This window comes from Aspergillus uvarum (genome assembly GCF_003184745.1).
Source record: "Aspergillus uvarum CBS 121591 unplaced genomic scaffold BO82scaffold_41, whole genome shotgun sequence".
NCBI classification, from domain to species: Eukaryota; Fungi; Ascomycota; class Eurotiomycetes; order Eurotiales; family Aspergillaceae; genus Aspergillus; species Aspergillus uvarum.
The window spans coordinates 209,745-232,960 of record NW_020291338.1 but is presented as its reverse complement, the minus strand read 5'-3'; the positions used below and the strand labels follow the sequence as shown (position 1 = coordinate 232,960).

The following is a 23,216-nucleotide window of genomic DNA, read 5'->3' as shown; positions in this document are numbered from 1 at the left end:
AGGACGTATACAAGCACAGGCTGCAAGGTACCGTGGGCAGAAGTGAGGAACACACCTTGCGTAGACAGCAAAGACGACCAGAATCACAACATCATTTGCCGATTGCGATCCGAACTTTAACAAGAGGGACCAGATGCACACTAAACCGCGGAGCGAAAATCGATTCAGGAGGCAAGAGGTCCGGAAAGAAACTCAGTTTTCGGCGGAGATCAGTCTGGAAGTGCCAAACGCAAACGAGCCTGTCAGAGACTCGGAGGCAACACCGTGGAGGAGATCTGGAATTCTTGTTCGTCGCAAATTTGCCGGCGATGAATCACATCCACTCATGGCGTCACGCCGCATCCCGTGGCCTGACTAAGCATGGTCTTCGTGCCTGAGAAAAGAGGCATAAATAATGCATCGCTATGCTTGTCAATAACATCAGATTGTCAAAGAACATTTCCAACTAACTCACACAGAACTCTAGTTACGTTATGGATGTATCATTCAGATCAACCAGGCAGATGCCTATGATCAACGCCGGATGTGGGAAGCTGAGGGATCTAGAAGACGACTTGCACTGTACTACGAAAATAATGGCTTGACAGTAGACGGGGCATATCGCAATAGGTCTTCATTTGCTCTCACCGCTTACCACCAGTCAAATAGATTGCACAAGAGAAGAGAACAAGTGTCAAGTCATTTCTTTCTGTTTTAGATTTAGAAAAGATCTGTCATGGCTCCATGGGAAGCATCCCCAACAAGTCGGGCATACTTGGCCAACACACCCCGTGTGACATTGGGAGCCGGAGGCTTCCACTCCTTCAGCCGTTGCTGAAGTTCTTCGTCAGAGACATCCATGCTTATCTCGTTTGATTCCGCATTGATAGTGATGACATCGCCATCACGGACCACTGCGAGCGGTCCCCCAACGGCTGCTTCAGGTACAATATGACCTACAATAAACCCGTGACTGGCTCCGGAGTACCGCCCATCTGTAATGAGGGCCACGTTGGTGAGTTTAGCTCCCATGAGCGCAGCACTGGCTTTCAGCTGCTCTGGCATTCCTGGCCCACCCTTGGGACCTTCGTAACGAACAACAATGACAAGGTTTTCGCCGCGGGGGATTTTGCCTTGGTCCAGAGCTTCATTGAGAGAATGTTCCTTGTCGAATACCCGTGCCTTGCCGACGAAGCGAGTACCCTCTTTGCCTGTGATCTTGGCTACTGCACCTCCGGGGGCAAGGTTGCCTCGAAGGATCTGAAGGTGTCCTGTTGACTTGATAGGGTTGCTGAGAGGCCGGATAATGACCTGGCCCTCCGGCAGTGATGGGAAAGAAGCCACATTCTCGGCTAGAGTCTTGCCAGTCACCGTAGGAATATCGCCGTCGAGCAGGCCCGCTGCAATCAGTAGCTTCTGAACGGACGGGATACCTCCAATATCGTACAGGTCCGCCATGTAATACTTCCCACTTGGGGCAAGGTCGGCGATGAAGGGAATCTTGTCGCTGACTCTCTGAATGTCATCCAGGGTCAGATCCACACCGGCTGTCCGAGCCATAGCAAGGAAGTGAAGGACACCATTGGTACTTCCTCCCAAAGCCATTGTTATGACGAGGGCATTTTCAAAAGAGCGCTTTGTCAACAGATCCCTCGGTCTGATGTCTTTCTCCATGCAAATCTTGATGGCTTCCGCTGCCTTGACACATTCCCGCATTTTCGACGGAGAGGAAGCAGGCGTGGAGGAGGAACCGGGCAAGGAAAGACCCATAGACTCAATCGCTGTGGCCATCGTGTTGGCTGTGAACATGCCTCCACACGCGCCTGCGGTGGGACAGGCGTGTCTCTCAAGGTCATCCATGATCTCATCTTTGGTCTTGCTAGTGTCGCCTCCATCGTCCGGCTGACGCAAGGTGTCGTATACATAAGCACCAGCGGCCTCGAAACAGGACGACACATTGATAGGCTTCCGAAGAAGATTGGAATAGCCAATTTGAATGGTACCTCCGTAAATCATGATTGAGGGGCGATTATGTCTGGCCATTCCCATTACTACACCAGGCATATTCTTGTCACATCCTGGAATTGCAATGCAGGCGTCGTGGTACTGAGCGCATGTGACGGTCTCAACGCTGTCAGCGATCAATTCGCGGGTCTGGAGGGAGAATCTCATGCCTATTTCCCAGTCAGTAACAGTCCTATTCATGTAACCACCTGGCTGATACCCACCTTCACTACCCATAGTAATTGCGTCCGACACTCCGACTGTGTTGTACTGCCACCCGATCATACCCTGATCTGTGATTGCCTTCTTCACCGTCTTGCCCAAGTCTAGAAGATGCATATTGCACGGGTTGCCTTCCCACCATACAGAGGCAACTCCAACCTGGGGACTCTTCGTCATCGCATTATTGTCGGGAATGCCTGCCGCATAAAGCATTGCCTAGATTGAATCTGGTATAAGCGACCGAAGTCATGCAGTGAGTGAACCTGAATTAAGCTAACGCACCTTCGCACCAGGAAAGTCATGACCCTTCGTGATGGTCGAAGACCATCTGTTCAAGACAGGAGTGCCATCCTCATGCTTCGCATCAGCTGGGAGAGCTGGGAAGTCAATGTATTTGGGCTCCTGGAGATTGAAGGGGGCGCCGGTTGGCTTGGTAGGGGCCATGTTGGATCTTGTTGAAGAAAAGGTATCGGTATTGTAGAGCTTCTGGCGCGGACTCCACTAAGCCTGTTCTACCCAGAGCTGAGCGAGGCTGGTAGAGAACAGACGAAGATTTTGATGCAGAATTGTCCTTTCGTGCTCAAGGTTATGAGGGGGAGCTCCTCGATCGGAAGTGCGGCGACCCCGCCATCGGCGAAGTGTCCGATTGTGGGGGGCGGACAACATCCGCGGCACTCTAGCGGTAATCGGAATAAATCTCATTGTGATTTGAAGACAGCTTCGACTTAGTGGGTCCACCCATGTAGTCGCTTGGGTTGGTAGTCTAAGGTGCAAAGCATGAGTGCTTCCAAGTTGTCATGGCAAAGACAACTTTTGTAGTCCAATAAGATTTCTTTTTATGGGAACTGTTTCTTTTCCCTGCAAAGCATATTTATGCTTGGTGACAGGGGTCCCGTATTATTACATGTGTTTGGAGCTTGGAGCCTGACGTCTGTTCAGGTCGCTGCGGCAAGATTGGATCCTAAAAACTGCTGGGTATCTTTAAATCGTAGTCAAGCCAATATCCTAAATTACGTCATCAATGTATGAGACTCAACAGGGTGAGAAGATCGCATTGTAGTCAGAGATGTGGCAGGACTCGGCAAATCATACCTCACCGAAAACCACTCGTTTCGTGCTTTTTGATTAGTTGTTGTCCTGATTTTCCATAGAACCCTTGTCAATTGTAGACCAGTGGTCAGACTCATGCATCCCTTCATCTGTTGCTGAATCCGGCGATGCGGTCGTCCTGTCCGCGTGCTGCTCTGACTCCTCCCCCCCGTGGGTGCTGTCCGTGTCTGCAAGGCCATCCATAGCGAACCCCACAATTTTTCCTGAGCTTGATTGGGGACTAGCGTCTTCTAGCACATCGCCATTCCAAGGCTTGCACTTTTTGACAACCTCACCACATCGGAGGCAGATCCAGCCTTCTCCTTCCTCGGCTTCCAGCTTCTGTACGATGCATACAAAGCAATATATACAACCACAAGGAACTGCCTCATACGGGTTGGCGATGTCAGTCTGAGCAGATCCAATGATCCCTCCAGATGACGCCGAGGCTGCAATGGCGTCACTTTCTGTTGCGGCGGCAGGATTGTTCTCCTTGTAACAGATCGCACACGTTCGTTCTGGAAGGAATGCAAGCTCTCCTTGTTTGCCGTCGACCTCGTCATCTTCATTACTTGATTTGAGTGCAGATAATACTTTCTTCCACAGTCTAGAGAGCCAGCGGCGCCATCGGCTTATGCCAACAAGTGGCAAGAGAAACAGGAGAAACTCCGTGAATGCGTGCCAAACCAGCTGGCGATTCAGATATTCGAAGGACACCTCGCGGCTTGCTTGTGCAGACGGCGGCATCAAGCGTATGCGGAGAATGCGGTCAACCAGTGTCCTGTACCGGCCGTTGACCAGGAATACCAAGAACGAGGTGAATGCGGCGATTGAGTGAGTGGCGGAGACGAGGTCGGTCATTCGCGATAGCATTCGTACTCCTTGTGATGGCTGAAACCATGAGTCAAGTTCAGGATGGGTTTCGAAGGAGGGACTCTGACATACCTCGTCGTAGCCACTTTCTTGGCTTATTAACCAACTTTCCCACTTGCCCCAAGCATAGCGACCGCCAACGGTGAGGAGGCCATGTAGAGATTTCTGCCACTTGGTGGGAGCCGAATGAACAGGCCCTTTGCTTCGACTATCAATGTATCTCAGATTCTGTAACGCCGCGCCGTATGAGGCATCATGATCCCAGATCGAAAGCTTGAACAGGGCCGCACGAAGAGCGAATTGGATCTCGTGGGACCAATCTTCACGCATTTGAGGCTATCGGGAGTAACGATTAGCGCATATCGACTAAGTGTACACAGGTAGTTGGGAAACGAACACCGTAGTACTTCAATGCATCTCCAACTTGTCCTTTGAGCAACCCTAGCAGCTCCTCATCCAGCAATTCGGCGTCCACCTGACCGACGCGATAAGCTGGTCTTAGTCCTTCGCGGCCCCTTATAGCATTCCATATGGAGATTCCCGACGAAGGTAGTTTGTTGAGAGGATATGGGAGATTTTGAAGAGCGGCGTGATTGAAAGGGTGGGATTGTTGCTGTTCAGCAAGCCTGGAGCGAGCCTCGGCCTCGCGGAGACGACGACGTTCGAGAACCCGCTCTTGAGCAGCGGCGAAGTTTGTAGAACTCATCGCAGGATCATTGTTGGGTTGACTTGGTTTTATCTGTAAAAAAATAGACAGGTCTCGTAATATCGTGTCGATAATCTTGCAATATCCAGGCAAGACCTGAATGTCGTATCGGAGGTGATCATGCTAGCGAGGCTGATTGCTCGTTCGCTCGGCACCCCCGACCGGAAGGGAAACTGCCGAGGTTGGACACGATACACGTGACATCAATGGAAAGATAAGCAAATGTCCTCGGCTCTGTCAATTCAACAAGAGTACTGCAAATACATAGCCAACAAATATTCATCCATCTTCCTTGACTGAAATAAAGTCGCGTGAATTCAGCGCTATGAGGATCCGGAGTCTCTCAACATCTACGTTCGTTGACTCAGTCACACTGAAATGCACCCTACGGCGAAAACAGTGTGTGTATAAGTATACAATGCATCAGGGATCAGATGCAAGTTGGCAGGTGGGGTTGAAGTTTCGCAAAGGTGATATCAGAAAAAGCCCCCTCAAGATGACATTGTTTTCGATCTTGTTGATATCTACAATACCCTCTCCTTCGCCGTAGAGCCCTTATCCAGCCGCACGGCATGGAAATCGATATGCATGCAGCTGTCCGATAAGTGCAATGAATGTACGGGGTATCTTCCCAACCAAATTGAGAGATTAACTCGTCGGACTTAACTGTGATGGTGCCGAGCCCACTCAATGCTACGCTGAGAGGTCAAGACTATGCATGTCATTCGTCCAGATTGCGAGGTTGTGATTCTCGACCGAAATTGACATAGAATTTGCACTCTTTTGCATTTCATCAAATAAGGCTGCCCTGGGCGTCGAAGGTGAAAAATGTGCTAGACTGGCCGAGGGGAATGTGCCCGAAATGTGACTTTCGATCTTGAAAGCCCACTACTTGAGATATCCAGGTATTACCGCTTTGTAAATGAAATAAAATGGCTCAGAGTCATCGCAACTGTTCACCTGAAAGAGTGAGGAGTACAATGCCTTGAATTGGCGCGGATGGTCGAAAGGTAGGAGCTCAGCCTAGAGCCCGGCTTGGAGATGCAGCCAACCTTGTAGCCAAGATCTTATTCCGAAGCTGACTTACGAGACCTGAAATTCTGATCACATCTGACTTTCAGTGTTAGGTACAGTACCTACTCTACTTACATTATTAGCAAAGGTGGTTGGTCAATCTTCGGCCCATGGTCAGATGTTGGAAGAAACTTGACTCAGAGCTGGAGAAAAATATGGTGCAAGTGACCCTGTGAGCACCTTAGGTAGTCTAACATCCCAGAAGGTGCAGTAATAGAAGCGGGCGGGATGCAGCTATACTAGGTGCAGTGTTCTGCTGCCCTGCATTCAAGGGTCCTCACAGAGCCAGCGACAGGCGCACGTGCTGCGGAAGCCTGCCAGTTGTTACCAGTTGTTACCCCACTGATAGGGGCTCACCAGAACCGATCGGGGATTAGCCCGTGGGGCAAACCCAGTTGGCCCTATACAATCCGAGCATAATCTCAGGTGTGCCCTTCTCCATCTTCGAGGAACGTGGTCAAGGGATTTGGAACTCCATGTTCATTACCCACTTCGGCTGTTCTGGAAACGAGAAAGGTGCAGCGAGATCTAACGATGTCACCTCAGCTGCCGATTAGACCAGGATTGAACAAGAATAGGGCCAGACTGCAAATTGTCGAATAGAAGGTCTTCTTTGATCCGCGTGGTCCATTTCAGCTTCAACGTGCAGTACGGTCCCTGGCCGACTATCCCCTCTGTGGAACCTCATCCTTTGGATCAAGTCACTAGCTCGTGGTCAGGGCACATGGTCTCGCGTGGCTTGGAGTCATGCACTTCTTCTCTCTTTTCAAAGTCTATAAATATGCGACTGGAAGTCCTTCCCCAATGATTTAACTGAGCGCTGATCATTCTCTCATCTACCATCCTTTCCTTGGTGATTGTCAAGATAGTTCTGTCTTGGAAGAAATCAAGTCACAATGAAGTCTTCCGCCGTCACTCTGCTTGCAGCCGCTTCCGTGGCGTACGCCCAGCTCGCCAATGTCTCTGAGCCTTCTCTAACGGAGATCGAGAAGGCCGCAGCCACAATTGAGCCATACTCTCCCGTTTCCAATGTCGAAGGTCTTGTCTTCAACCGCTTCTATCAAATCTGGCTTGAGAACATTGTATGGACCTGATGCATTCCTATCATCACGAATTCTGCTGACATCATGGGAAGGACTACGAGGATGCTGCTGCGGACGAGAATCTGCAATGGCTGGCTTCGCAGGGTATCACACTGTGAGTGACTTCCGCAAACAATTAGAAGAACGGGAAGTTTTATCATTAACACGGCGCTCTACATAGGACCAATTTCTACGCAGTCACCCATCCTTCCGAGCCAAATTACTGTGCCTCGGCCTCTGGCGATACCTTTGGCATGGACAACGATGATTTCCAGCAAATTCCGGCCAATGTCTCGACAGTCGCTGATTTGCTGGACACCAAGAACATTGCTTGGGGTGAATATCAGGAGCACCTCCCTTATCCTGGCTTCCAAGGGTATAATTACTCTAATCAAGCCACCTATGCCAATGACTACGTGCGAAAGCACAACCCATTGATTCTGTTCGACTCGATTGCCCAGAACAGCACTCGCTTGCGTCAGATCAAGAACTTCACCAGCTTTGAAGACGACTTGGCCAACAAGAAGCTTCCTCAGTGGGCTTTTATCACTCCCAACATGACTAACGATGCTCACGACACAAATATCACCTTTGCTGCTAAATGGGAGCGCAGCTGGGTGCCTCCGTTGCTCAACAACTCCTACTTCATGAACGATACCTTGTTGCTTCTCACCTTTGATGAGGACAAGACCTACCCCAAGGGAAACAAAATCTTCAGTATTTTGTTGGGTGGTGTGATTCCCGACAACCTCAAGGGCACTAAGGACGACACCTTCTACACCCACTACTCCGTCATTGCGTCCGTCTCGGCCAACTGGGGATTGCCTTCTCTTGGGCGCTGGGACTGTGGCGCCAACATCCTCGAAATTGTGGCTAACAAGACCGGTTACGTCAACTACGATGTTGACACCACTAATCTCCACCTTAACGAGACCTACCCTGGACCGCTCTCTGATAATGATTACTCGGAGTACTCTTCTGCGTGGCCAGTCCCTTTGACTAATGGCACTTGCTCGGCCGGCCATGGCATTCTTGACATTGTGAAGAAGAACTTTGCCAACACTGAGCCTACTTACAACTACACCAGCCCTTTCCCGTACGACACTAAATCCAAGTATAATGTCGACGTCACTGCCACCAGGAAGCAGAACAGTTCCAACTCCTCTTCCTCTTCTTCTGCTTCATCATCTGCTATCGCCAATACTGGTAGCTCCATGATGTTGCCTGGAGTTGCCACTCTTTCGAGTGCCGTTGCGGCTCTGCTGATGAGCATTCTGTGAGTGAGGTGCAATTCACTTGGGTTGGATCGTGATGTAGAGAACTATGTGGTTCATTATTACGCATAAAAAGGGTGGATCAGGGTGAGCGTTTAATGTACGTTATGAATGGGAATAATGAGACATAACAATGGTAATGATCAATGCTCCAATTCCTCAAAATAGAAAATCGAGCTCTTCAGGAATGGGAGCTTACTCAAGAGCAGCTTAGTTTGAGCTCCTGATGCGCTGTGTATGTGCAACAATGTTCTCTTCGCTACTTAGCTATCTTTGTATAGTTTGTCTTCCGAACTGGATGAATAGGTAGTAATATCGAATATCATTGTCCTACTTTGGATGCCGTGGCCAGTGCACTTAGACCTAGGTTGTACTTGGGCCTAGGTAGTAAGGTGCGATTTCTGCTTCGGTGTTGAGGTCCACGTGCAGAATCATTCATTATCGTCCGAACTCACAGTCTTCTGTCATCTTCTACATGTTCAGTGTGCACTGAGCGCCACTAAGCTTCCCACTATGGCCTATGCAAAACTTCATTTATCGAGCCTGTGAGGCTGCAAGAACCTAACCATAGTATCTCGTTGCAATTTGCTAAGTTATTGAATTAATTCACTTCGAGCAAAGTTGCGCAGATCAGTCTAGGATGAGTTCAGACCAGAGGAAGGAAGAGCGAGCAGCCAAGACCATTCTTGTCTCAGCCTGTCTTGACCAGAATGTACTTAGTCTCCAAATAGCTATTCATGCTATGCAGATAACCCTCACGACCGATAAAACTGCTTTTTCAGCCTCCAAATGGCATATCTTTCGCCATGGAGGGACTTGTGCAGTTAATGCCAACAGTCCCGGCTTCGAGCAATTTCGATACCCGCATAGCCCGGTCGATACTTTTGATGAAGACGGGTGCATACAAGCCGAATTCACTATTGTTGGTTTTTGAAATGGCCGGATCTTCTTTTCCGAATGTATTGATCACTACCACAGGACCGAAAACTTCCTCTTTCATGATCTGCGACTCCTTCGACACCTCCTCGAACACAATGGGCCTGATGAAGTTTCCATCCTTCGCAGCACCGCCAAGTGTCAACCTACCCTTATTCTCTCCCAAAGAAAGGTATGCTTTGATCCGCTCATACTGAATTCTAACAGCTTGCGGTCCTTGATCCGTTGCTTTATTCAAGGGGTTTCCAAGTATAGCAGCGCCAAATTTGTCCTTGAAAATCGCAAGGAACTTGTCAACTACAGTCTCTTATACGTAAATGCGTGAATTGGCGATACAGGTTTGTCCACTGAAGAATTTGGACACTGAATTAAGTCTGCTCAGCTGCAGATTCCAGGTCGGCATCCTCGAAGGTAAGGGCAGGGGTCTTCCCCCCAGCTCGATGTGTACGGATTTAATATTAGACTTGGCCGCAGCGGCTTGAATTTTCCGTCCTGTCAAGCTAGATCCGGTGAAGCTGATACAGCGAACGTCCATGTGTGAGGCTATCGCGTTGCCGGTGGTCGGGCCATATCCATGGAGTATATTCACAACACCGGTGGGAATTCAGTCTTAGAAATCAGCTTGGCTGCCACGACCCCGTACGGTTCTTTCACCGTGCGGTGGCCGGGCGTATTTCTACTGGATGACCCTTGAACAGTCCATACAGCCTCCGCAAGATAATTGAACGTCTCGATGGCTATACTGGAATCGATGTAACGAGACACCGGCTTCCCGGTAGACAAAGCTTCCAAGTGCGCAAACTCTTCCCCATGATCCTGAATAAGTGATGCCATCTTTCGCAGGAAGACACCTCTGTCTGTCGGGGAGACATCCCTCCATGCTGGGAATGCGGCCCTGGCCGCAGCAACAGCAGCATCTACGTCTACCCCATTGGTTTCACAGACTGGAAAGCATTCATGTCGTGTTAGACGTTGCGTTCCTTCGGTATAACCCCATCATCCTACTTACTCTCTGCAACTTTCTCATTGGTATAAGGGCTGGTTAACTCGAAGAACTTTTCATTTGATGATGGCACAAGCTGTTGAGAATAATATCAGCTTGCAGATTTTATTTTTATTATAAGATGTTAGGCCGAACCTTGCCATTGATGAACAGATCTTTCAGTCGGCTACTCTGTAGCGCCAGTCATGTTGCGATAATAAATAACACAATATTTGATGCCAGAACATGATAGAGAGCACTTTCCGGCATCAGACATCGTGCAATTTCCTGTTCTCTTATACTTACCATTGCAACAAAAGGTAAAGTGGGGTTTCTTAGGTGAGAATCACATTCACAACAGATGTAGGGAACGGAAGAACTGACCCAGCCTAGGTAAACACTGACAAGTCAGTCATGAATTTGACCCAGCTTTCTAACCCTTTGTGGCGCTCCAGCTTGAACTTTACTTCCTTCTCTCATGTTACCGGTTGCAGCCAGTATTCAGTATCCACGGAGGACTACAATCAAGCAGACGAGGGTTGTTATAATTGATAGAATCTCCACATGCCTCATGATTTATTCGTTACAGGTATGGTACATTAGATGATTTATTCAGCAAGGCCAGCACGCTTCAAATCCTGAATGTCCAGAGTGTCTTGGTCGCCAGGACGACGCTCCGAGTCGAGCTTCACCTTATCCTCAGGACCGCCAGGGCCCTCAAATGCTTCAGCCGGTGCAAGACTATAACGGGCATAATATTAGCTTTCATGTGAAGGATGTGAGAAGAAGGGAAGTCTAGCTTACCGGCCACGGTCGTCACGGCTGCCACCCTCATCTTCAGGGATGGGTTTGCGGTTGCTTCCAGTGGCAAGAGCCTCTCGGCCGGTTCTAACGCCAGTCTCGAACTTTCTCTCGACCATCTCATCGATTCCGGATTCCAATGCTTTGGTAATCAGCAATGGGCAATGAGGCGCGGTTGGGTGAAGAAACGGTTCACATACTGGAGTCACTCTTCTTACCAAGGCCCTGCTTAGCCTGGTAGGAGTTCAAATCATTCTCGGCGTCGAAAGCCACGCGAACCTTGTCGTAGTCGTTCATTTTGATGTAAAGCTGATGGTATAGGTATGTTCAATAAAAGGGATTTAGTGGTTGTTGCACTTAAGAGTTGAGCTGGGAGTTCGAGGTTATGGATATGATTAGGACAAGCCAGCATTTTCATGACTTATGTAGGTCCTCTTGGACACATCTCTGATGAAGAGTGTGAAAAGGATTGCATCATAAGACATCATAGGTATGTAACGGTGCTTTGCCTTCGATTCTAGATCTATGTGTATTGGTCGCCTACGTAGCAAGTACGAGTAGGTACTAACTATATGATATCATGCGATCCCAAGCCCTAAGAAGCTTACATCTCCATTGAGCCTAGCGCTCAGGGTCCGACCCTAGGGCTACTCGGAGCGCAACAACTATAGACCGGGGTGTCCCGCCGAGGCGGGGACGAAAGATTGCTAGCAGTCGAATCAATGAATCAGGCAGGTGACCGGCCCTGAAGCTTCTCTGCTGCTTGTTGCTCCTTGTCATTGTTAACAATACACCTCACATTCCTTCTCCCCCCCCGTCCCCCGCAGTCCCAGTCTTCTTGTAATCTTACAGGACAGGACTTCAGGACTCAACCGTACCTGCATCACTTGCTTCATCGAGTCGTTGGGGTTCCTGTCTTGGCCGCCTTCCATCTCGCGTGTAATTAAGTTTCCGAGTACCCCTCAAGCTGCGCAATACGACGCGTGCGATACACCACCGTCGACTAGTCGGTTCTATACCCGACGACATAGCATCTCACGCACAACATGGCTTCGATCATCGAGTTGGCAGGGGAAGCCAACCCGCTGACACCGCATAATGTTCTCAATGCACTCATCTTAGCGGCGAGCTCAACCCAACAGCGGGTGCAAACGGGTACCCAACAACTCCAGAATTGGGAGAAACAGGAGATGTACTACACATACCTTCAGGTAAGCTTCTCCCACGGACTCGGCTGCCACAATAAATTCTGATCTCCGCAGGACGTATTCCTAGATCAGTCCGTCCCATCGGAAGTTCGATACCTTGCCATCATCCAGTTGAAGAACGGCATCGACAAGTATTGGCGAAAGACCGCTACTAAGTAGGCTTGCCTGAGCTCTTTGGCTTCATATACAGGGACTGACATACTCGCAAAGTGCCATCAAAAAGGAGGAGAAGGAACAGATCAAGCTCAGGGCACTCCAAGCTGGTGTCGTGGAACCTGCCCCTCTACTCGCCCTTCACAATGCCTTGATGCTGGCTAAGATAATGCGCTACGAGTTTCCTCAAGACTGGTATGTGATCTCGCATCACTGCGCTGGGCTTGTTGCCGTTAGCTGATTGTTCTCGCAGGCCTGACGCAATCTCCTCGATTATCGCCTTCCTCCGCTCCTCCACCCAGCCTGGCGCGAACCCGTTACAATTACCCCGGACCCTTATCATTTTACTGCAGATTATCAAAGAGCTATCAACAGCTCGCTTACAAAGGACTCGTGCCAACCTTCAGTCCGTGGCACCCGAGGTCTTCCATCTGCTTGGTGGCATATATGTGGATAAGGTGAACACCTGGGTACCTTGGCTGGAGCAAGGAGGAGCTGATGAGACAGCATTGCTGGGGATGATGGAACAAAGCCTTGTGTCTCTGAAGGTTATCCGACGCCTGGTAATTGCCGGTTTTGAGCATCCTAACCGGGATAAGGACGTTCGCGAGTTCTGGGTCCTCACTCATGCCCACTTCAGCAGATTTCTGAACTTCGTCAATGGCCCTGCAGCCATTTCAGATCCGTTTAAAAGGGCAGTCGAAAAGCATCTTTTACAACTCTCTAAGCTCCATGTGGAAATGGCCAAGGACCGACCGGCCTCTTTTGCATTGCTACCCGACAGCATTCGTCTTGTTCAAGCCTATTGGACTCTGGTCACTCAGCTCGGCGAACACTACAGCGAGCTCGGAGCTGACGGAGAATCAGAGGGCAAGTCTCTAATGGAAAAAACAGGGCTGAGAGCGCTCCTTCTGATCAGAGCTTGTTCGAAAATGGCATTCAACCCTGCGCAGACATTCAAGTACCAAACTGCAGAGGACAAGGAAGAGAAGAAGCAATCTGTTGAACTCATCAAAGCCGAACTTTTCACGCACGACTTCGTCGTTAGTGTTATGGAACTCTTGGTTACCCAATTCTTTCGATTCAGAAAGAACGATTTTCAAGAATGGGAAGAAGACCCAGAAGAATGGGAGAGAAAAGAAGAGGACATCGCCGAGGCATGGGAGTTTTCCATACGGTCTTGCTCGGAAAAGCTCTTCCTTGACCTTGTCATTCACTTCAAGGAACTGCTCATCCCCCGTCTGCTGCACGTCTTCTATGGCTTCGCAAGTAAGCAGTCCAAACTGAGTTCTGCCACCAGTTCTATATTGACAATATTTTATAGGCCCCGACAACCACGACGTGCTGTTGAAGGATTCGCTTTACTCGGCCATTGGATTATCTGCAGCTAGTCTAGAACAGCACCTGGACTTCAACAAATTCCTCGAGGCCACACTCGTGCCGGAAGTTCAACTTCAAGAGCAAGGCTATAATCTTCTTCGAAGAAGGATCGCTATTCTCCTGGGCCAGTGGGTTCCAGTCAAGGCGAGCGAGCTCAACCGAAATGCCGTGTATCAAGTATTTCAGCATTTGCTCAGTCGGAAAGACCCGTTGAATGACCTGGTTGTACGCATCAGTGCTGGTAGACAGCTGAAGAACGTGCTCGACCCTTTTGAGTTCTCACCGACTGAATTCTTGCCATATGCTCCTTCCATTCTCCAAGACCTGATGTCTCTTGTTCAAGAAGTGGAGCTCTCAGAGACTAGGATGGGCCTACTCGATACTGTTCGTATGGCTGTGGTCAAGATGGAAGATCATGTAAGTGCATCAACAAGTTCAAGTAATTAGCAATCGATTCTGACCTCGCTTAGATTGCTCCCTTCTCGGACCAAATTCTGTCTTTGCTGCCACCTCTTTGGGAAAGCTCTGGAGAAGAACACCTGATGAAGCAAGCCATCCTCACTCTTCTCTCGTCCCTCATCCATTCTCTCAAGCAAGACTCAGTTCGATACCACTCAATCATCTTGCCTCTAATCCAGAACTCTGTCGAGCCAGGCTCTGTAAGCTTCAAATCCCACTGAACCAGTTTTCCAATTCTCATGATCATACAGGAGACCCTCATTTACCTGCTCGACGAAGCTCTCGACCTCTGGTCTGCGATCCTTATGCAAACACCCTCCCCGGCTTCTCCAGAGATCTTGTCCCTCATTCCAGCCCTTATGCCCATTATGGAGGCAGCCACGGATAGCGCCCCACAAGCCCTTCAAATTGTTGAATCCTACATTATTCTCGCCCCTCAGGAGATTCTCAGCGATCGGATTCGCTTCCCACTACTCGTCTCCCTTGAGACACTCCTGAAGATCACCACTCGCCAGCGGCTGGGCGTCGTACCCCGTCTCGTGGAATTGATGCTTCGTGGCGCCGAAGCGGTAGATGGCGGTAGCGAGAGCACCTACAACGTGATCACCCGTTCCCTCCTCGACAGTTCCTTCCTTCCTGCCCTTTTGGAGGGACTCCACTCTGCCTACGAAGCCAGTCAAACCACGGGACCCAACCGCAAACAGACCTCCGTCTATGGAGTTGTGGAGACGGACTATTTCTCTGTCCTTGCACGCCTCGCCGTGGCCCACCCCAAGATCTTTACTTCCGCCGTGGCCTCTGCCACCAACACTTCTGAGGAGCAAGCTCTCGCCTGGATCTTGACGGAGTGGTTTCTCCACTACGACAACATCGGTAGCAGCACCCAGAAGAAACTGCACGCCCTCGCTCTCACCCAACTGCTCACCCTGAATGGACCCGATTCCCAGCCTCCGACTTATCTCCTCAACAACCTCCAGTCCTACATGACTATGTGGACCGACATCGTGACCGAGCTCTCCGAAGACGCCGGTGGCACAAACCCCGACGACCCGCGCGGCGGCGACTACCTCATCTACTGGAACAACGCCCAAACGGCCGCCGGCGACGAGCACGAACCGCCGGAGAATGAGCGTCGTCGCGCCTGGGATGAAATGGACATCCTGCACAAGGTCAACATCCGGGAGTTCATCCGGGAGCGTCTCCGTTCCGTCATCGTCGCCTGCGGAGGCGAGCAGCGCTTCCAGGAGGATTGGCTGCTGAACGTTGACCGGGAGGTGGTTGCGGCTTTCGGGGCTCTGGGCTTGCTCTGAAAGACCTAGGGGAGCGCGCCCGTTCGGATCCACTAATTCCCTTTCGTACATTTTTCCGACCTTTTCACACTTCTGATGATCATGTGTTGCCCTGCATATGCCTGCCGTTTGTTGCATCGTATCTATGCATCCCATCTACCATGCTTGCTCGTCATTCTTCCGACAAAGATTCATTTCCCCGCCAGTTCTCTTACATGGACAGACTGTTTTTTCCTCTCTCTCTCTCGTCATTTTCTTTTTCATCTTCCCCGTGTCTCTGTTGACGATAACTGTTACCGAAATACCCCATACATATAGATAAGTTCATGGTTCGAATGAATGGATAGTCAGTTAAGTTCTTTTGAGGTCGCGTACTCCGTCTGCCCATTGAATTATGGATTAATCATGGAAGAAGGTGCTAGGCGTGCCAGGAGGTGACGTAAGCCATGTACGGAAGGGCTTATTTGCTATCGATCCACCATCGCGTAGCTTGCTGAATAAAAAGGGTTTTGGATCGTTAGGTAAGGCCTGTCACGCATCATGAATGGTCTCTTCGACGCCCAACAAGGAAGGAACGACGAAAGAAGGAAGCCTGGGAGCCTGTAAGCCTAAGGCAGGGAAGGGAGCAGTCCCCCGGACATGTTCAACAATCAAACAGAACATAAACCAACCGGGTGGCAACTGGCTCCATGCAACAGGATACCAGACAGATATTATGTGGAAAGCACCGGTCAAAGGTAAAGTTACTGAATAAATGCCAAAAATTTCATTCTCATGTCATATGTAACAAAGATAAATGGCACAGTGCGCCCAATGGCTCAAGAACAAATGCAGATGGAATAGAATCGAAGAGATGAACAAACTGGAGAAGAAAATTAAACACAGAAGAAGTACAAAGTTAAGAGCATTGTCCGGGGTACTGTCTATCGGACAAGGGACTCGGGAACAAGCCCTCGGCCAGAAGATCTTGCAGATCCCAGCCGGGGGCGCCCTCGGTCTTCCAGGTCCAGAAGACCCAGCCGGTCTTCTTCTCGAAGGCGTCGAGCTGGGCCTCGATGAAGCGGCGAGTGTTGGTGCGCTCGTCGGCGGAGAGGCCGGCGGCGGTGCCGGTGCTGTGGCTGGCGCAGCTGCCAATGGCGCCGCTGGAGCCGTAGGTGCCGTCGTAGCGGGCGCCGACGCCCTTCCCGTTCAGATACTTGGCGCAGTCGGTGAGGGCGCCGGTCCACTCGCCGACGAAGGCGGGTTTGTCGGTGGTGACCAGGTGCTGGTTGGCGAAGGCGCAGGCGGTCTGGACGTGCGTGTTGATGTCCATCGCCAGCAGACCGTTGTCGAAGACCTGGTAGTTGTGGGTGTCCATCACGGCGTTGGAGGACTGCATGAAGCCGTTCCACGAGTCCACGGAGAGGAAGCCGTCGTGCAGGACGAGAGCGGTGTCCGGGTTCAGGCTCTGCACCGTCGCCAGGGTGCTGTAGTAGTACTGCTTGAGCCCGTCCTGGTTAACCCCGCCGGGAACGCTGGGCTCGTTGAGCGCTTGGATAGCCGTGACGACATCGGAGTACTGGAGATAGCGTTTGGCGAGTTCATTGAAGGCGACCAGGGTTTGATTCACCGTCGACCCTTGCTGCCACTGGATGGGGCCCTTGCGGCCACTGTTGTCGAACCCGTTCTGGGATCCCGGTGCTAAGATGATAACCCTGGGTCAGCATCAATTGTGGCCTCCGAAACCTGGCGCAAGGGGGTGTGTAGTAATAATGTGGGGAAAAGGAAGCCTACCGCCGTGTAGATCGAGAATGACCTTAAGGTTGGCACTTCGTGCCCAGGTGATGGCTTGATCAAGGTATTCCAGTTGACCATAGACGTAGGGTTCGCCTTCAATAGGCGCAAGGGCCCAGTAGCCGATTGGAATCCGGACGTGGTTGAGACCGGCCTGGGCGATTCGGTTGAAGTCATCCTGTGTGATAAACGAGCTCCAGTGAGCAGAAAGACGGGACTGGGCTTCAGTTTTGCCCAGTGTCTGGGTCAAGGTCCATTCGTCGACAGCTGCATCACCTGCATTATCGTAGATTGAAGGTGTGATCCAGGGCTCGGTCACCAGCCAGCCACCGAGGTTGACGCCATAGATCTTTTGGCTCTTGTAGTCGAATGCACTCGCACGGTTTTCCAAGCGCCTTCATGTGCGTATTAGTCGAAAACAAACAGATCAACAAGGAGTAGCAGGAGTACGAACACTGCAGCGGCATCGGTGCCCACGGCGACGAGACCAAGCGCCAGAAGCGCGTTTTGCATGCGTTTACCCAACATACTGCGAACACACGAAGATTGCTTTTTTCAATGAGTATTTAGGAGGCTGGGTTGCGAAGAGGAATCCTGGCTGCGATCTGCATTGAACAGGAATGGAATTCAGATGGTTTAAGTAAAGAAGACCTGAAGACGCAGGAAGTCAGACGACCGCAAACAGAGGAACGCCCCGAATTCAGAGCGGGGATCTTGAAGCGATCTGCACAGATCGCAATAAGGACTGCGTTCAGAGGATTGGCCTAGCGGCCAGACCACTTGTCGATGTCTTGGAGCTGGCTGTAGATACGGAGACGCCGAATGCAGTCAGGCAAAGTAGGTTCGTATAAGCGAGGCTGATCGCTAGATGATCTAGAGCGATAGTCCTCGGTTCACATTCTCCAGCGATTGAGGACGCAGACGGAACTATACAGGACGACAAGGAACGAAAAAGGAGAATAGTCTTTAAATAAACCTAGTGTAAAGTTTTGTTTTCTCGGCTTTTCTTGGGGGCTCAGATCGATCACGATGTTACAGGGCGCGCCACAGGGTGACAGGTTTAGGGTCAAGTCAGGGACAAAGCAATCACAAATGAAAAGTGACATATCACCCATCACTGTCTGTCTGGCGGAGATGGGGGATTTCCCCGACCCACCTTGCGATTCAGACCAGCCACATGATCCTACAATCAATGAGATGTGAAGTCACCCTGACGGTTGCAGGAGGACCCCAAAGATCCGGCAAATCATATAGATTGTGGATGAGCCGGACCCTGAGGCGCGGGAAGGAGGTGGAGGTGGAGCAGGAGGAGAGGGAGAATTAAGACGCAAGGCCAAATCGTCCGCCATGCATCCATGGAAGCGCGGCCGAGGGCTCCTCAACCTTGGGTGCATTGGACCCTTTTTGCTCCCCCGCAGTAGTTTAAATAGGACGTCACGGATGGCGATCAGATGTAGATCAGCGGCCAATTCCACCTTTGCAAGGGAGGAGGGGAAGTAAGTTTTCCATGGTTTTGATGGAGCGAGGAGGGCGGGGAGTTCGCCCAAAGCCCTTTTCTGTCCTCTGGTGAAGTTGAATCATTTGGGTAAAGTTGTGAAGGAGGGAGGGGGGATTGCAATCCTGGCTGTGGAATTGAGTCTGAGAGCTCTGGGCATCCCTCCTTGTCTCTCTCTTTCCTCTCCTGCTCCCTTTCTTTATGCAGCTCGTCGGGCACCAATTGGTATCTCTGAGTACAACATCTGAGCGGCCAAATACGTCGCAAAGGTCAAGAAAGTGCCCCAAATACCGGGGGTGATTCTGAACCCGGCGAAAGACAAATCAATTGGGAGAACCGCGTTGAGGAAGCCGAAGAAAGAGTACGTACGTCAAAAAGGCAAGAACGGCGGGCCGGATGCGGAGTGTGTCACGTGGCCCCGCCTGGGTTCGAACGGTTCGAACCACGGCCATTTTCCCGTCATGTGAAGACATCCCAACTTGTCCCATGATTCATGCTTCATTTCCTACCTCTAGATCCATTGACGCGAACTGGACTGAAGACCGATCAAGCATAGCTGAGCAAAGCACACCAGGGAGGGTTTGGCTCGCCTCTCTCTTTATGCAATGCAGACCGAACACAAACGAGTCGCAAGTCGCGTCATACCTGCTGCCATTCTGTACTAGTCATGGTCAACCGCTAATTAACAAACACATGGTTTCGCTATCAGGCAATACACACATGTACCTTTTTCCTGGTCAAGTTTGTCTCCGAACAGAAACAATTGCCCTTTTCTGTCTCTGCTCCGTTACTCCAATACTCTCTACCAAAGAGCGGGAATGGCGACTCGCACTCCCTCTATTCAACGCTACTACGTCCCGAAGATGATGAAATCAACTTTCCCCAGAACCATACCGATCTCGCACCCAAACACACACAGGTTGCTCCGCGGAGAAAGCAGATTGTGCGCGTGTGATCTAAGATTATCAACCGTGCACCCACGATCGATTCTCCCACTCCCCCACCGAACACCAGAAATCTCCCCACTGCATTGTTGCAAACCTGGCCCCCTCCCAAAATCCAAGGCTATCATAGCCTATCGGTCTCAAAAGTATTATGGCCCTACGATCTCAATCTCGGCTATCGTTTTGCCGACATCGATCACATCAAGTAACGATTATCCCGGGCCCTCCCCCTGAACCTGTCGATGAAGAGATTCATCGATTTTGTTGGACAAGCGATGGTACCTGAAGAGCTCATTTAGCGTTGAGTCCCCTTTCAACTCCCATGTCTCTACGTCATGTGGCTTGATGAAAGTCGCCAACCAATCTCGACCTGCGTCAAGGCGCTCTTAATATCCGTCTTTAGTGTTAAACTACGCCTCGTCGGCATCCGGCAAGATGCGATTTGTGGCTTCCGGGAACCAGTATATACAACTCGTACCACTGGGAATCATACCGCTGCGGAGTACGTATCCTCCCCTCAATCGAACCATCGCAGCTGCATCGCGGAGAAATTAGGAGAGAAAAAAGGGACATGAGAAAAAAGTGCTTGGGGTTTGACTAAAGCGGTTACCCCTGCATGAAGTTAGTCTGGCTTAGTCTGCCTGTCTAATCTGGGCTAAGCTACGATCTACAACTCCAACTTCGGAAACTCATGCCATCCAAGGAACCACTTACCACCCCCCTTGTCCATTCCCGGCGGAGTACCGTGGTCATGATCCAGAGCTAAGTTGGCTAACGCTTCCTCCGGTTGTTTCGGTATGGTGGGCAACGAACGGGACGGATAGAGGGCCATCTTCCCGACCCCGTCGGTGCTCCATTACCAAGCATGGTTAAAGCCTCCCTTCCTTCCTCTCGGTCGAGATCTGGCAATCGATCGCTATGCGCCGACCAAATTGCCGAGCAAGGGGTTGGTTGTACTGCCAAGCAGAAACGGGCAGCAAGACACGCGACATGTCTCACCATGCAGGCTTCTTCTCAAGAAACCCTGCTGGTTAGCGGACGTGGCAGCGTCGAGGCTCTTCGGTAGGGGGAGACAGATCTGCTTCGTATCCTGGTCAGTCTATACTATCCATGAACCCCTGGGCGTAGGTGAGTCGGATGTAGGAGCTCTAGTGTCGAAACCACGTATAGCCTATTATTTGTGTCGTTCAGCATGCAGTAAGATGCTCAAGGGCGCTGTCTCACACATTTGGCAGCGCTCATGGTGTCAATGCCGAACTTCTACCTGGTAGTCGAGCAATGGAGCATCTGCTAATTTCAGCGTGCTCATAATCTCGAAATACCGTGAACACCAGCCGGTGCAGTGGTCTTCCGCAGCGCAAAACTGCTTCGTCATGGTGCTATGTGGATTGATCACGAAAAAGCAACCCCCGGGTTTTAGTGTAAAGAGAATCAGACTGATAGCCAGAGTTGGTCTGGAGATAAAAATAGAAAAATCAGAAGAAAAACACAGAAAGCACATGTGAATGCAGGGATGTGCAATCCTTAACCGATACCGCACAGCGAGTCATAGCTGCTCCCATCAGGTCATTGAGCCCGGCAGACTGGAGGCATAGACATCACACAGCCCGGGCAAGGTAAAGCGTACCACTGCTGCTGCTGCTGCTGCTGCTGCTATTAGAACCCCAGTCCTAGATTGAATATCACGGCAGACCAGGCAGCCATTCCTAGTGTGGATAGATCAACAAGACTTGCTCTCGTGGCATTCGAGTTCATCAATTGACCGGTCTTTGCAAAGCCTGCTGCTTAATCAAGGGCCAGCCAAGTGCAGCACGTACAGTACCCGATTTTCTAGTAGGCAAAGTAGAAGTAGAGAGCCCATAGCTAACGATCGGTAAGGTGTTTCTATTCCCTTTTTTTTTTTTTTCTCCAACAAAGCCAAGGCTCGATTGACTTGGCAATATCTAGGAGACCAGCATCGCGATCTCAATCATGGATCCCTGTCCATTGCTCTCGTTGTGAATCTGGTGCAAGTTGAGACACCAATGAGAATAATGATGATCATAAGTGGCAGCAGCAGGTCTGCCCGCCCGTTTTTTCCAAGCAAGCTAATTAACCTAACCCGGGGGGGAGGGGAGATCCATTATTCCTCGAGTGGACCACCGAACCGAGCCCCATCGCGTGCCGACGGCGTTCTTCGGCTGCGGACCGGGATGTTTCTGTGTTTGGTTTGATTATAATGTTGAACTTGTTCTGTCTACTGTCTAGCCCACCGAAAAAAACCGCTTCAACGGCCGATTGCGGAGTCACGCCTAGTTCTCTTTTGCCAGCGGTTGTTGGCATTAGCGCAATACCTTGATCTAGTCAGCCAGTCTGTGTTACGAGGTAGCCCAATGCTCTCTATAGAACCCAATATAAATGTTGCGAATGGGTGGGAGTTGGCCGTTGTTTGACTGTTGACGGGGATTCACGGAGGATATACTCAGCTGGGCAAGCTGGAACCACCACCCAGAGTCCTGTGACAGGACCATGGACCACGGAAAAGGGGGAGCGCCCAGTGCGAATTCCTGAGCAACTGCTTCCGCCTCAACTCTTCTCGAACCGAATGCTGGCGGCGTCCGCCAATCAGCCTCTCCGATCCCCAACCTCAAAAATGGAATCAATCACGCAGCGCAGGGCTGGTGGAATTGTCTGTACGGTTGCTTCGAACAAAGATCTTCAGTATGGCTACCGTAGTGGTCAAGTGACAGGCTGCCATCCAAGGGAATCATCAATAGTGGATCGGATCCCGCTGGGTGTTGGGAGACCAGCCTGAGTGATGTCACTTCATCATGTCCCTGGCTGGCGATTGTGGCGAACGATGAGCGGAAGAATCAACCGCGGCTCAAGCCAAGAGCAACAGCCGCAATCATGACAATCAGAGATCCGAACTGCCGAAGCGGAGGATTGCAGCGCTGCGCAGGAAGCTACCGTCCGTTAGACTATGCTGATAGCTATCGATTAGCATATGCTTTTGGCTTTCCGTGGAGAGTCGCGTGATGAACATTGAGATGAGTGGAATGGGACCACTGATGAATCGGACGATTTGCTGCTAGATGATTTAATCACTCTGTTTGTTGCCCTTCACGAACTAAAAATTAATTGCTAGTTTCCTATGATGGTGTTGGTTTTGTTTTCGTCCACATCGCAGTGGTGGCCTGATCGTAGGGAGAAACCGGTTCTCAATCTAATTCGCCTATGAGAGCAGAGCCGGGCGAAGGAAAAAAAAATATTCATCGTCTCTTTTGCCTCTTTTTTACTCTCCGTGTCTATTTCTGCCTATTAGTAATGGGGGATCCCCCCCCCCAATTGAGGTAGCTTGTTCTCCTTTTATTGATGATCTTTTTTCCCCCCTCGGCCGAACGAAAAAACATACTTTTTTGAAGATGATAGCTCACATTGCATCGGAATTCTGCCATGCCCCTGATGATCGCTTGAGAGTAAGGAGGTCGAGGCATCCAGTAACAGGCATCAG

At 50.6% G+C, this 23,216-nt stretch overlaps 7 protein-coding genes across 7 annotated transcripts; 2 read left to right on the top strand and 5 right to left on the bottom strand.

Moving 5' to 3' along the window:
- Positions 1-470: 470 nt before the first annotated feature.
- ilv3B (putative mitochondrial dihydroxy acid dehydratase) lies at positions 471-2,973 on the bottom strand. The gene is made up of 3 exons (XM_025638127.1): positions 2,488-2,973; positions 2,208-2,421; positions 471-2,153 (listed from the first exon to the last, which is right to left on the bottom strand). Exons 1-3 carry the CDS (start codon positions 2,647-2,649, stop codon positions 700-702), a joined length of 1,830 nt encoding a protein of 609 aa, XP_025490164.1. The 5' UTR covers positions 2,650-2,973; the 3' UTR covers positions 471-699.
- Positions 2,974-3,171: 198 nt separating this feature from the next.
- BO82DRAFT_339324 (pex2/pex10/pex12 family protein) lies at positions 3,172-4,960 on the bottom strand. The gene is made up of 3 exons (XM_025633474.1): positions 4,565-4,960; positions 4,240-4,503; positions 3,172-4,185 (listed from the first exon to the last, which is right to left on the bottom strand). The coding sequence occupies exons 1-3, from the start codon at positions 4,871-4,873 to the stop codon at positions 3,331-3,333; spliced, it is 1,428 nt and encodes a 475-aa protein (XP_025490163.1). The 5' UTR covers positions 4,874-4,960; the 3' UTR covers positions 3,172-3,330.
- A 1,483-nt stretch (positions 4,961-6,443) lies between these two features.
- On the top strand, positions 6,444-8,453 carry BO82DRAFT_339321 (acid phosphatase PHOa). Its single transcript, XM_025633473.1, has 3 exons — positions 6,444-7,029; positions 7,083-7,144; positions 7,211-8,453. Exons 1-3 carry the CDS (start codon positions 6,844-6,846, stop codon positions 8,307-8,309), a joined length of 1,347 nt encoding a protein of 448 aa, XP_025490162.1. The 5' UTR covers positions 6,444-6,843; the 3' UTR covers positions 8,310-8,453.
- A 1,371-nt stretch (positions 8,454-9,824) lies between these two features.
- On the bottom strand, positions 9,825-10,530 carry BO82DRAFT_366397 (aldehyde dehydrogenase; the record flags this gene model as incomplete). The annotated part of the gene is made up of 4 exons (XM_025637039.1): positions 9,825-10,183; positions 10,249-10,318; positions 10,378-10,413; positions 10,528-10,530. The coding sequence occupies 4 exons, from the start codon at positions 10,528-10,530 to the stop codon at positions 9,825-9,827; spliced, it is 468 nt and encodes a 155-aa protein (XP_025490161.1).
- A 229-nt stretch (positions 10,531-10,759) lies between these two features.
- On the bottom strand, positions 10,760-11,550 carry BO82DRAFT_355958 (uncharacterized protein). The gene is made up of 3 exons (XM_025635592.1): positions 11,223-11,550; positions 11,026-11,164; positions 10,760-10,962 (listed from the first exon to the last, which is right to left on the bottom strand). The coding sequence occupies exons 1-3, from the start codon at positions 11,317-11,319 to the stop codon at positions 10,830-10,832; spliced, it is 369 nt and encodes a 122-aa protein (XP_025490160.1). The 5' UTR covers positions 11,320-11,550; the 3' UTR covers positions 10,760-10,829.
- Positions 11,551-12,068: 518 nt separating this feature from the next.
- BO82DRAFT_314068 (putative importin 11) lies at positions 12,069-15,860 on the top strand (the record flags this gene model as incomplete). The annotated part of the gene is made up of 7 exons (XM_025632500.1): positions 12,069-12,233; positions 12,285-12,385; positions 12,441-12,578; positions 12,637-13,652; positions 13,708-14,180; positions 14,234-14,422; positions 14,474-15,860. 7 exons carry the CDS (start codon positions 12,069-12,071, stop codon positions 15,530-15,532), a joined length of 3,141 nt encoding a protein of 1,046 aa, XP_025490159.1. The 3' UTR covers positions 15,533-15,860.
- Positions 15,861-16,337: 477 nt separating this feature from the next.
- exg1 (glucan 1,3-beta-glucosidase) lies at positions 16,338-17,994 on the bottom strand. Its single transcript, XM_025629892.1, has 3 exons — positions 17,739-17,994; positions 17,285-17,679; positions 16,338-17,191 (listed from the first exon to the last, which is right to left on the bottom strand). The coding sequence occupies exons 1-3, from the start codon at positions 17,810-17,812 to the stop codon at positions 16,410-16,412; spliced, it is 1,251 nt and encodes a 416-aa protein (XP_025490158.1). The 5' UTR covers positions 17,813-17,994; the 3' UTR covers positions 16,338-16,409.
- Positions 17,995-23,216: the final 5,222 nt, after the last annotated feature.